This window comes from Podarcis muralis, chromosome 7 (genome assembly GCF_964188315.1).
Source record: "Podarcis muralis chromosome 7, rPodMur119.hap1.1, whole genome shotgun sequence".
In the NCBI taxonomy this organism is placed as follows: Eukaryota; Metazoa; Chordata; class Lepidosauria; order Squamata; family Lacertidae; genus Podarcis; species Podarcis muralis.
The window spans coordinates 1,794,053-1,807,335 of NC_135661.1; the positions used below are offsets into that span (position 1 = coordinate 1,794,053).

General features: G+C 49.6%; 1 protein-coding gene across 1 annotated transcript in view; it reads right to left on the reverse strand.

Moving 5' to 3' along the window:
• Window positions 1-1,074: 1,074 nt before the first annotated feature.
• LOC144328287 (basement membrane-specific heparan sulfate proteoglycan core protein-like) overlaps window positions 1,075-13,283 on the reverse strand; it is a gene marked incomplete at its 5' end in the record, with an annotated part of 161,477 nt that continues 149,268 nt past the window's right edge. Inside the window, 10 exons of the mRNA XM_077930933.1 lie at window positions 1,075-1,842; window positions 3,724-3,827; window positions 4,813-4,896; window positions 5,231-5,301; window positions 6,823-6,864; window positions 8,067-8,145; window positions 10,385-10,460; window positions 11,655-11,711; window positions 11,841-11,963; window positions 12,943-13,114. Of these exons, the coding sequence (XP_077787059.1) occupies window positions 1,670-1,842; window positions 3,724-3,827; window positions 4,813-4,896; window positions 5,231-5,301; window positions 6,823-6,864; window positions 8,067-8,145; window positions 10,385-10,460; window positions 11,655-11,711; window positions 11,841-11,963; window positions 12,943-13,114 (981 nt within the window). The remainder of the gene's footprint in view (window positions 1,843-3,723; window positions 3,828-4,812; window positions 4,897-5,230; window positions 5,302-6,822; window positions 6,865-8,066; window positions 8,146-10,384; window positions 10,461-11,654; window positions 11,712-11,840; window positions 11,964-12,942; window positions 13,115-13,283) is intronic.

Genomic DNA, 13,283 nt, shown 5'->3' on the forward strand with positions numbered 1-13,283 from the left:
GGCCCAAGCTCAAAAGATAAGCCTCTAGTGCCTGCTTGGCACCAGCACTGTCTGCAGGGGCAACACCCAGGGCTGTTTGAAGAGGGAAGGAAAGGCAGTATAGTTAGCTGAAGATCAGCTCCAAAGTCTGCCCTCTTCAGTGTCTTGGGGCTGAGAGGAGAAGGCAGCAGTCGAAACCCCTTTCCCCAGCTGCAATGGGCTCCTTCTGCCTCTCATCCCCCCGCAAAGCATCTTACCGCCCTCCTGGGAACGCTGGACGGGAAACTCCTGCCCTCCAGTGCTTGTGGCACTGGGAGGCTGGCAGGAGCTGCTGTGTGGGGTGCCCATCGCAGCTCTCCTGCACACGTTGCAACACTCTTGTCCCCACCCCTGCCCACGGAAAGGGTCCTCTGAAATGCTGAAGAGAGACCTGCCTGCCTGCTTCCCAGGCAGCAGATGAGGCTGCAACAGCTCCTTACCTGGCCCTGCCAGGCCCCGGGGTGTCTGCAGCTCTGGGGGACTGCACACTGCAATAGAAGGTGTGGATCTATGGGAGACCCCACGCAGACTAATAAGGCACTGATGGCTTGGGAGGGGCAAATCCCATTTCTGCCCTGCGGCGCTTAAGGCATGGGAACCATTGCCCGCTTTTTTGTGTTGGGCTCTCGGCTGCTTTCCGCGCCAGCCAGAGCACAGGGGAACTCCGTATGGCTTTGCATGTGTCACTGAGGACCAGGTGGAGAGGATGCTCTGAGGCGCCGCAGCCGTTCCTGGCTGGAACTCGTTCCAGCACTTCTCGGGCGGGCGCCATTGCCACTAAAAGAGAACCAGCGAGGCATTCATGGTGAGTTCCAGCACCTCTTTTTCTAGAAAAATAACACTGACCACAGCCTAGCTAGGATGAGTGAGAGGCGGGAGCAAACTCAATTGTGCCAGGCGGGCAGTGGGGCACCGCGACAAAACGCAGGAAGCTCAAACTTGTCCAAGTTGAAAAGCTTGGCTCATGCTGGAGGACGAGGGCAAAGGACCTCCCTCCCTCTTTGGTGCTCCTGCGAACTCTGTCCTGGCTGGAGTGCTGGATGCTGCTACGGCGTTGGGCACCATGATACAGAGACCCACCCAGCCCACGCCCACCCAGGGGAAGGGCAAGACAGGACAGTATCTTTGGTCACAACCTGCCTGGCCCAGCCCAGCCCAGCAGCGGAAGCAAGAGAAGCCACGCGGTCACCCCGCTGCCCACCCCTCGGCCTCAGAGCAGCCTCTTCAGGCTCCTGTCTGAGATGCTCATCCCTGGAAAACCTCGGGCACAGCACTGTCCAAGCGCCTCTCACGAATGCCGCTCTCCAGTCCTTTAAGTGTCCACCGTGCCCCCTCTCTCTCTGTCCTTCCACGTGAGGGCTGGGGAAGGTGGTGGGACGACGACAGGCCCTGCGTGGCCCCCATCGGTCTGTCACTTCCACAAAAAAACCCCTCACAAACCAACTCCCTCCCACGTCTCCCCACCCCACCCCCATTTTCTTTTGGTAGCAGCAAAGCACCATTTGTGAGTGTGTGTTTCTCTTTTTTAAAAAAATTCATAATAATAATAAAATAATAATAATAATAATAATAATAACAATAGATGTCTCTCAATTGGCCTGATGACAAAAAAATAAAACAGCGAAGAGTGTGGTTAAGAGGCAAGCCCGGCCTATGAGGAGCACTCCTGGATGTTGAGACCGGCTTCCGAGTGATGGTGCAGGTCAATGGGCTGCTGAGGCTGCTGGCCGGGCCGGTCGTTGATCAGCACCACGTTCTTGATGCAGCCCGTGATCCCTGAGGTGTACTTTCCCGCAGTCAGGGTTTGGATGTCAGGTGCTCCGCCTGCGCAGAGGGAAAGGAAGAGCCGTCCGTCAGCAAGTGTGTTCCCTGAAGGGGAGAGGCTGTTGTCCTCTTTCTCCTCCTCAAGTCACTGGGAGGATTCGAGAGGCTGGCAGGGACCACAGCCTCCATCCCAGCATTTTGATTTCCAGCATCATCACCGATGCTGCCTCATTTGGGCCGTGGGATTTAATTGCACAGCATCCTTCAGAGAGGCGTATAGACTTTTCAAGGTTCTCATATTGCTATCCATTTGTTCACAACTTGGGCCCACAAGTCACTTGCTACCGTCGCTGCCATGTGGACCACGTTTTTAAAATGAAATTCATGCAAGCTGCTTTCTATGTTTTCTTAAGGGAAAATGTAGAAACATGATTAGGGAAATACATTAAAACCCTTTTGTTGTGTTTCTCCTGGGTTTTTTTTGTAGGTGTTCTTTTTTCAAATTTTTTTTTTATACTTTCCATATATTTCACTGATCTTGCAATCATTTTAACATTTCAAAACTTGACTTCTGCAGTTCCTTAAATTTATTTTTAATATCTTCTGCATATCCAAATTACTATATTGGCCTGAATATAAGCCTCACTCCCCCCCCCCCCCAAATTCTGACCATGAAAAAGTTAAAATGCGGCTTAAATTCGCGACCTTACAAAAATTGGCTTTTACAATAACGCTGCTGAAACAGACATATGGTAAAACGGAACAGGCGTGAGTGCCTGCCGAATTTTAAGGGAGTGGCCTATATTTGGGTATTGTCTTTTTTTCTTTCTCCTCCTTGAATTTTAAAGGTGTGGTTTATATTTGGGTGCAGCTTATATTTGGGCCAATACGGTAACTTAATTTGCACATTTATTTATCTTCTTTAAATATATACTCTTATGAAACTGCAGGTTATTACAATAATCCTGCCAATGTTCTTATCTGTTTACGATTTATCTATAAATATTCAATAAACGATTTGTAGGAGGCGTTCCTGAAGAAGCATTGCTTAGCAAATCGATAATGTCTACCCAGGTACATCCTGTAGGCATGGGTGGCCCTGAGAGTGCTCTGAAAGTGACAAGACATTGACACAGTCCAGACTGAAGTGTAAAGCTTTGAGGATGAGGGTCCTTTGAACAGCCTTCCCAAATTCAGGAGGGCTGATGCCATAAAGTTGTCGTGCGGCACCTGTGAATTTTACACCATTTGCATGGAAAGGCTCTAGAAGTCAGGCAGCAACCAGTGTGGCAATCAACATGAAAGGAAACATGAAAAGCAATGCCCTCCTGCATGGAGGGCACATCCTGTTCTGTTGCCCTAGGCGAAATGGGAAGGTGCTTCCGCACTGCTGGCGCCCTGACCTGGGTTCTGCGGCAGCACCTGCAAAGTGGTGGTGCCGACAGTGGATTCCAGCAAGATCTTCTGAGATCTTGGCAAGATCTTGCCAGAAGCTGCCATCACCACTCAGTAGAGCATGAGTGTCACGAGTTTGAATCCTACATTGAGGCAAAAGGGTCCTGCATTGTATGGGGTTGGACTAGATCAGCCTTTCTCAACCTGTGGGTCCCCAGATGTTGTTGAACTACAACTCCCATCACCCCTAGCTAGCAAGGCCAGAGCTCAGGGATGATGGGAGTTGTAGTCCAACAACATCTGGGGACCCACAGGTTGAGAACTGCTGGACTAGATGTTCCGTGTGGTCCCTTCCAACTCTACAATTCTATGATTCTCTGGCCTGTTCCCACCCGAGTGAAACATAACAGAAGAAGAAGAAAACCTACTCAGTTGATGAGGACTGCTGAAAACTAAATGAAAAGGGGAAGTGTGAATCCCTCATTAGCCCATACACCCACAGTGCCCGGAAAGTGTTCCTAGTTTTGTTGAGATGAAGGCGCTTACCTATATAGATTCGACCTTTGGTATTCACCATGACGTTCTTGCCAGGAGATTCCCCAGCTACCATCTCCTCGCCGTCGACTTGAAGGAAGCCTCTTTTCCCTTCCCTGGAGGAGGAATGGGAGAGTGTGTCAGAAGGACGAAGGTGGTTTTGAGTGAGGTTGGTTGGGTTGGAGAGGATGAGCATGGATAAGGAAGTGCTTGTCGTCTGTCCATGGGAACAGAACTGGAAATGTGGTCCAAGGATATTCCACAGGGGAATCCTCACGTGGATGATGATGATGATGATGATGATGATGATAATAACAACAACAACTTTTATTTATACCCTGCCCTCCCCGGCCAGAGCTGCCTCAGGGCGGCTAACACCAGTAAAATTACAATAAAAACATAATGGGGGGGGGGACCAATTTAAAATACAGGTTAAAATGCAATTTAAAATGCAGCCTCATTTTAAAAGTAGCCCATACATCAAAACCGTAAGGGGAGGGAAAACATAAGGGTCAGACTGAGTTCAAACCAAAGGCCAAGCAGAACAGCTCTGTCTTGCAGGCCCTGCGGAAAGATGTCAAGTCCCGCAGGGCCCTGGTCTCTTGTGACTGAGCGTTCCACCAAGCCGGGGCCAGTACTGAAAAGGCCCTGGCCCTAGGTGAGACCAATCTAACCACCTTGCGACTTGGGACCTCCAAAGTGTGGTCATTTGTGGACCTTAAGGTCCTCTGCGGGGCATACCAGGAGAGATGGTCCCGTAGGTATGTGGGTCCTAGGCCATGTAGGGCTTTAACGGTTAAAACCAGCACCTTAAACCTGACCCAGTACTCCACCGGGAGCCAGTGCAGTTGGTAAAGCACTGGATGAATGTGATCCCGTGGTAAGGACCCTGTAAGGAGCCTCGCCGCGGCATTCTGCACCCACTGGAGTTTCTGGGTCAGCTTCAAGGGCTGGGACAGCATCCCCAGCCCCAGAAGCACACAAATTGCTCCTCAACCCGCCTTGTTCCGGGAACAGGGCCTATGCCTTTCTCCACCCCCTAACACTTGGGCTTGTCAAACTAGGGGTGTCCCAAGCCACATCTCTCTACATGTGTCTCACCGGATGGCTGTCACTCTATGCCATTCTCCATCATCAACTGGGTCTTCAGACAGGATGTTCACTTCTCCGCTTCCTAGCTGGTAACTGAAGGAAACACATGGCCAGTGTCAAAGAAGAAGAAGAAGAAGAAGAGTCTGGATTTGATATCCCGCTTTATCACTCCCCTTCAGGAGTCTCAAAGCGGCTAACATTCTCCTTTCCCTTCCTCCCCCACAACAAACACTCTGTGAGGTGAGTGGGGCTGAGAGACTTCAGAGAAGTGCGACTGGCCCAAGGTCACCCAGCAGCTGCATGTGGAGGAGCGGAGACGCGAACCCAGTTCACCAGATTACGAGTCCACTGCTCTTAACCACTACACCACACTGGCCACTCTGGAGCCCCAACGCAGAGCGGCCAATAGCGTGAGCTCTTCCCTCACCTGAACACCAGGTGCCCGTCCTTCAGCCCGAGGCTGATGAAGTCCTTCGTTTTGGCGCTCTCTCCTTCCTCCTGTGACAGAAACCAAACGTTGTTTCTCACCTTCTCCTTTCCTTAGGAGAGGGCACCCCTAGGCATCAGTGGGGGGGGTCATGCCATAGAGGGAGAGAAGCCCATGAACTGCTAAGGAACTGGTACTGCTTCTCAGGTGCCACATTTTACTTTGTAAGAAATTCGTCTTTGAGTGTGGCAGCACCGACACTTTGCAACCCCTGGCCTACTGACATCGGTTGGGTGCCTTCACTGTACTCTATTTGGTGCCTGCTAAAAGCATTTTTTAAAAGGCAATTGCTTATCCAGACATGTAAAAATGTTGACAGGTGTTTTTAGCTTATAATTGATTTTAGTTAGGCTTAAATAAGAGCAATTCAACAGTGGAACAGTCCTTTGGTACGTGGTGGACTCTCCTTCATCAGAGGTTTTTAAACTGATGTTGGATGGCCATCTTTCGGGGATTCTTGAGCTGTGATTCCTGTCAGATTCCTGTGATTAGGGGGTCAGGTTGGGTGACCTTTTGGGATCCTTTACAACTCTACAATTCTATGATGATGATGATAAGAAATCCCTGCGCTGCATTATAATCACAGATTCATAGAATTGTGAAGTAGGAAGGAACCCCAAGAGTCATTTAATTCAACCCTCCCAGCAATGCAGGAATCTGGACCACCTCCAGAGGACAGAATGCTCTTGCCCCCATGGGCACCAGTCTATTGCCCACCAATAATAATAATAATAATAATAATAATAATAATAATAATAATAATAATATACCCCGTCCATCTGGTTGGGTTTCCCCAGCCACTCTGGGCGGCTCCCAACAAAATATTAAAACATAATAAAACATAAAACATTAAAAATTTCCCTAAACAGGGCTGCCTTCAGATGTCTTCTAAAAGTCTGGTAGTTGTTGTTCTCTTTGACATCTGGTGGGAGGGCGTTCCACAGGGCGGGTGCCACCACCGAGAAGGCCCTCTGCCTGGTTCCCTGTAGCTTCACTTCTCGCAGGGAGGGAACCGCCAGAAGGCCCTCGGAGCTGGACCTCAGTGTCCGGGCAGAACGATGGGGGTGGAGACGCTCCTTCAGGTATACTGGACTGAGGCCATTTAGGGCTGTAAAGGTCAACACCAGCACTTTGAATTGTGCTCGGAAACGTACTGAGAGCCAATGTAGGTCTTTCAAGACCAGTGTTGTGTGGTCTCGGCAGCCACTCCCAGTGATACTATGATTGCTTGTCAGACAGAAAGGTTAGCAGAGAGCATGGCCTGCAGGCTTTGGAGCAGACTAGTTCCCACATCGCTTTCCTGCAAATCTCCCTGTTACCTTTGCCAAGCTAATTCTGATCAGTGGTGGAGCTTTACCTGGCGCTTTTGCAGGCCTGTCCAGCATCGCAGCAACAAATTCTTCCATTCAACCAGAACATCTGCACTTGGGTTAGTCAGCCCCCGCCTCCCATGCTCCTTTCTCTCTGACCCCCTCTAGTCGCGCCTTTTGGCCTTCCCTTCGCCATGCCACAAAAACCAAGCCAGTAAATACCTCGTTAGCAGCATGCGGCTCAAGGCCCACCTCCCTGGTTGCCTGGGAAGAGAGAGAGAAAAAGAGGAGCACAAGCCACACTGGGGGGCGGGGGGTGCAAAGGAGACAGCTGAACACAGCATGCCTGGAAAGCGGGGGAGAAATGGCAGAGGTGAACAGCAACGGCATCCATGCAACGGGGCAGGGTGTGTGCATAAGACATGCTGGTGCTGGGAGAAAGCAGCCTTCCTCAAAAGAAGCACATCGTGCCCAGGCAACAGCAGAGGAGCCTGCAGGGTCTCGCAGCAACTTGCATGCCGTCAAAGCAGCAGGCGGGCTACTGCCGTCAAATCTTTTTAGTCTGGATGGTATAGACATCCAGACTAAAAAGATAGCCTTCCCTCCCCAGTGCTGCAAACCTCTCTCTCTACCACGTTGCAGATCAAGCAGATTTTTTAAATTAAAAAAACGGTAAAGGACCCCTGGATGGTTAAGTCCAGTAAAAGGAAACTATAGGGTTGCGGCGCTCATCTTGCTTTTCAGGCCAAGGGAGCCGGCATTTGTTCACAGACAGTGTTCCGGGTCATGCAGCCAGCATGACTAAACCGCTTCTGGTGCAACAGGACACCATGACGGAAACCAGAGCGCACAGAAACGCTGTTTGCCTTCCCACAGCAGTGGTACCTATTTATTTACTTGCACTTTGAAGTGCTTTTGAACTGCTAGGTTGGCAGGAGCAGGGACTGAGCAACCGGAGCTCACCCCGTCGTGGGGATTTAAACCGCCGGCCTTCCGATCGGCAAGCCCAAGAGGCTCAGTGGTTTAGACCACAGCGCCACCCGTGTCCCAGGTGAAGGAGAAGCTGTCCCCACACTCCTGCTGATCTTTGCAGCGCCATTCATCAAGATGGCACTGGCTTGTGAGGCCTGGCACAAAGACGGCCCTTTATTTACTTGTGATCAGTGAAGAGGCCTTACCAACACTTTGGCGTCACGGGCTGCTGGCCTTTTCATCCCCCTGCTCAGTTTTGCCAGGATCCAACTGCCCCCTCGCCCTCCACCCCTCACCCACAGCTTTACATCTCCTGTTTCCACCTCCAGCCTCTGGGAGAGGCAGAGAGAAGGCCCCAGGTTCAATTTCCCCATAGCATCTCCAAGTAAGGATCCCCTCCCCCCCAAAACCAGTCTGAAACCCTGGAGGGGCCACAGCCAGCCAGCGTAGGCCACACTGAGCTGACGGACCCCTGCTCTGTCGCATTCACTCACCACGCCTTGCCAGAGGAGAAGCCCATTTGCTGAGTTGGTGCGCACTTCCAGCTCGATCGTCTCTGGTGAGTCCGGGAGGCTGCAACCAAGAGAGAAAAAAGAGACCAAGCGATGAGAGACTGTGCACAGCTCTGCTGCGTTAGCCAGTTTCCCCACAGCCATCTGGTTGGTCACTGGGAGAACAGAACGCTGGATGAGATGGCCGTTCGGTCCAATCCACCAAAGCTCTCCTTAGGGACACCCGTTGTAATAGCAGAACCTCCTTGCCCAGGAGCAGTCTACCTCTGATGGCGAACAGCAACTGTAGAGTTGCACTCGTGCCCTGCCTGCAACCCTCCCGCAAGCACAGGACGCTGGATTGGATGGGCCACTGGACTGATCAAGCTGAAGGCACTTATTACGATACGATACGATAATCTTTGTTGCCACTGTCCCATACAGAACAACGAAATTGAAAAATCTACATAAGACATTCAAAACCCAACAAGCCTGCTATCCCAGCTATCACAACCTGGTTAGCCCCCTATAAACTCTGATACACCATTTTTAAATACAATATACTCCCATAGAGACTCCTTACACTGCATTTAAAACCAAAATCGCTTTTGGGTAGAAACTGTTTCTCAGGTGGCTAGTCCTAGTCTTTATAACCCTGTACCTTCTTCCAGAAGGCAGAAGCTGAAAGAGATCATTTCCGGGGTGTGCACTATCCTGCACTATCTCTGCAGCTTTCTAATGCACCTGGAAGCATAGATTTGATCCGAGGTGGGAAGAGTACAGCCAATTATTCTCTCCGCATTCTTTACAACCCTGGACAGCATTGTTTTCCCCCTGGCCGTGCAGCTCCCAAACCACACACACAGACCATAACTTAATACACTCTCCACAGTACAATGGTAAAATGTCATCAACAGGTCCTATGAGAGATTGTTTTTCCGGAGGATTCTCAGAAAATATAACCTCTGCTGTGCTCTCTTCATCAGGTCTTTACTGTTTTCTCTGTATTGGCCTGAATATAAGCCACACTTTCCCCCCAAATTCCGACCGTGAAAAGTTAAAGTGCAGTTTATATGTGGAATCTTACAGTGTGCAGCCAGGAACGTGGGGCAAACAGTACCCAGGAGCAGTGAGGAAGGGAGCAGCTTATATTTGGGTATTTTCTCTCCCCCCCCCCCCCCCGTTTTAAAGGTGCGGCTTATATTCAGGTGTGGCTTATATTCAGGCCAATACGGCATGTTTTTATGCATTTATTTAAAAAAATTAATTATATGCCGCTGTATCACAGAAACAGATCACAGCTATGACATGGCTCCCCAAATCAACACAGACTGTGGAAACTTCACACTGGACTTCAAGCATCTGGCATTGTGTGCCTCCCCATTCTTCCTCCAGACTCTGGGTCCTTGGTTTCCAAATGAGACGCAAAAGCTGCTCTTATCAGAAAAGAGATTTGGGGAGCCATGTCATCAGCTGGTGTTGGTCCACTGTGCTTCATTAAGTCCAGGGTCAACACAGCCGTCTACCAGGAGATTTTGGAGCACTTCATGCTTCCTTCAGCAGACGGGCTTTATGGGGATGCTGACTTCATTTTCCAGCAGGACTTTGGCACCTGTCCACACTGCCAAAAGTACCAAAACCTGGTTCAATGCCCATGGGATTACTGTGCTTGATTGGACAGCAAACTCGCCTGACCTGAACCGGCATTGCCAAGAGACAGATGAGAGACATGAGACAATGCAGAAGAGCTGAAGGCTGCTATTGAAGCATCCTGGTCTTCCATAACACCTCAGCAGTGCCACAGGCTGATAGCATCCATGCCACACCGCATTGAGGCAGTAATTGATGCAAAAGGGGCCCAAACTAAGTACTGAGTACATATGCATGCTTCTACTTCTCAGAGGTCCAATATTGGTATATTTGCAGTCCTTGTTTTGCTGATTTCATTTAATATTCTAATTTTCTGAGATTGTTAATTTAGGGTTTTCATTAGCTGCACGTCGTAATCATCACAATTATAACAAATAACAGCTTGACATATCTTGCTTTGCATGTCATGAGTCCATATCTCATATATTAGTGTCACCTTTTAAGTTGAATTACTGAAAGAAATGAACTTTTCCACAATATTCTAATTTTCCGAGTTTCACCTGTAAACCCATACGGTAAAAGTCCCTCCCCTGAACTCCCTTCTGCACTGGCCTTGGCCTGTTCCCTCCACCGTAAATGGAGCTTGGCAGTGTTCTCCCACTGCCACTCGAGGCTGGTTCGTCGCCGTTCGTGGGGAAGCGTCCACCGCAATGGCATCAGAGATAACTCACCTCCTGGGGAAAGTGTGGCGCCCCAGGGCCACATAGCCGCCGTCGTGGAAATAGGCACCGTACTGTCCAGGGGCATCTGGTAAATGGGGGAAAAGGAGAATTAGTCTCAGCACCTACTTCAGGGACTCCAGCACAGTCTGAGGCAATGGGAGGGAGGGGAGGGAGAAGCTGAACTGTGGGGAAGTTATTGGCTCAGAGATAGAAAGAAGATAAAGTCCCTACCAGAGATGAATGGCAGATTAAGTTTGCAGAAATGGCAAAAATGACCAGAAGAATCAGTAACTGGGAAGACCAAAATTTCAACAAGGAATGGGGGAAATGTATAATTTATCTTAAAAACCATTGTAAGCAGTTAAAACTGTTAGCAGGACTGGAAGAACACTTGTAGTTTAATGGAGACGTAAAAGATTTGGATTATTATAAAAGATGCTGGAGGAAAGGACAAGTGCTCCCCCCCCAAAAAAATAAATAAATAGGGGTACTCTTGTTTTCCTACTCATATTGAAATACTACCCCTCAATGAGGCCAAACTTAGATTCGCAAAATGTCTAGGGGTATGCGGAACAGAAAAAAAAGCACTGGAAAGGACTATCAATAGGACCCATAAAGGAAAGGAGGGAAGTCCAGGAGATTCCTTGGCATCTTGTTTTTATGTTATATATTCATTGGATATGTGATTGTAAAACCAAATACAGTGGTGCCTCGCAAGACGAAAAGAATCCGTTCCGCGATTCTCTTCGTCTAGCGGTTTTTTCGTCTTGCGAAGCAACCCTATTAGCGGCTAAGAGGATTAGCGCTATTAGCGGTTTAGCGGCTATTAAAGGATTAGCAGCCTAGCTGCTAAAAGGCTATTAGCGGCTTAGCGGCTTAGAAAAAAAGGGGGGGGGGGAAGCGAGAGAAAAAACACAAGACTAGCAAGATGTTTTGTCTTGCGAAGCAAGCCCATAGGGAAAATCGTCTTGCGAAGCAACTCAGAAACGGAAAACCCTTTCATCTAGCGGGTTTTCCGTCTTGCGAGGCATTCGTCTTGCGGGGCACCACTGTAAACAAATTTAAAAAGGGAAAAAGAGAAGCTGAACTGGTTTTCTGGAAGTGTCAAATGGCTTTGGATCATCCATGCATCTTCTGCCCGGATGACATGGTTATCTGAAGTGGCTTCACTACAAGAGACATCCTCCTTAGGTCCCAGTCAGGACTTTGTCTGCAAAGCAGGATCTTCACCCCAGAAGAAGCAGAAGCAGGTGGCGCAAAGAGGGGTCCTGAGACGTACCATTTCCTCCGCTGCCCTCGGGTGTCCACTCGGTATTTGACTGGTGCTGCGATGCATCTGCGTGGCAGAGAAACAGGCACTCGCTTTACACAGCAGAAGACAACTTTCTTCCGGGGTGACAGCGGTGGAGGAGGCAGTTTGCCTCTGCAGCTCCACGCTCTGGCCAGCCATCATCCTCAGACTTACCGTGTTCACAGTATAATCCCAGGAAGCCAGGAGGGCAGACGCACGCTGTGTCTTTGCAGATGCCCCCATGGAGGCAGGGCTGCTGGAGCTGGCACTGGACCTCAGATACCTCGCAGCGCTCCCCTGAAGAGAGCGAGAGAGAAACACACTGTTGTAAAGAGCATGGAGAGGTAGAGATGGGCGAGGGCGGACTTGCATGATGCGCAAGACTAAGGGCTTAACCACACTTATCTTTAGCCCCACTCTTTCTAAGCAACAGGTCTTCACTTTAAAGCTCCATGTCTGAGCACCTTTTTCCTTTCTTTTTTGCTCCGGAGCTTTCCCTGTGAAAACTCACTCTTTAAAGCTGATCTGGAACAAACAGCTACCTTCGTTCTCAAACTTAATCTGTTCCGGAAATCCGTTCCAAAACCAAAGCGTTCCAAAATCATGGCACACTTTTCCACAGAAAGTAATGCAAAATGGTTTCATCCGTTCCAGACTTTTAAAAACAACCCCAAAAACACCCATTTAACATGAATTTTACTATCTAACGAGACCATGGATCCATAAAATCAAAGCAATAAACAATGTACTGCAGTCACACAATCAATCATTCAGTAACTGAACTGGGTCCCACATAGTCACAAAAACAAAAGAACCACGAAAACAAAAATGCAAAATAAACAGCAAAAACAGACTGACCTCAGCGTAACACTCAAAATGGAAGCGTGGCACTCAAATTGGATGCGTAACACTCAAAACGGAGCACGTTCAGCTACCGAAAAAAGTTCGCAAACCTGAATACTTACTTCCGGGCTTGCAGTGTTTGGGTTCCAAGTTGCTCGAGTACCAAGGTGTTTGAGAACCAAGGTACCACTGTATTTGGCTTTTTCATGGATTGCCCTTGGCTCCGAATCAGCTTTAAAGAGCAGGTTTTCGCAGGGAAAGCTCCAGAGCAATAAAGAGAGGGCTAAAATGGAGCTTTAAGGTGTAGACCTCTTGCTGGGAAGCACGGAGGAAAAGGTATGTGTGGGGGGAAACCCCGGGAAGCTCTGGAAAAACCGCAAGAGACTTTTTACTGGGCGTCATACCCTCTCGCATCCCTCTGTGGCGCTCTCACCTTTGTAGCCGTCCAGACACAGGCACTGGAACTCGTACTCGCCCGTCAGCAAGCACTTGCCACCGTGCAGGCAGGGCCTGCGGTCGCAAGGGGAGCTGTCAAAGCACTGCGAGATGCTGCGGCTCTCCAGGAAGCTGTACGAAATGTCCACCTTCTTCCCGTTGATCGAGACCTGGGGTGGGAAGACGCAAACAGCTTCAGCTTCCAGTCAGAGTGCATGGATCTTGCCGGCCAGCCCCTTCCCTTCCTCCTGACCCCTTCTCTTCCAAGGAGGAAGTGTGGACTGTCCACCACAAAACAGGGAAAGGGAACAGGCAGCTCCTCTCCCTACTGCCGTCGTG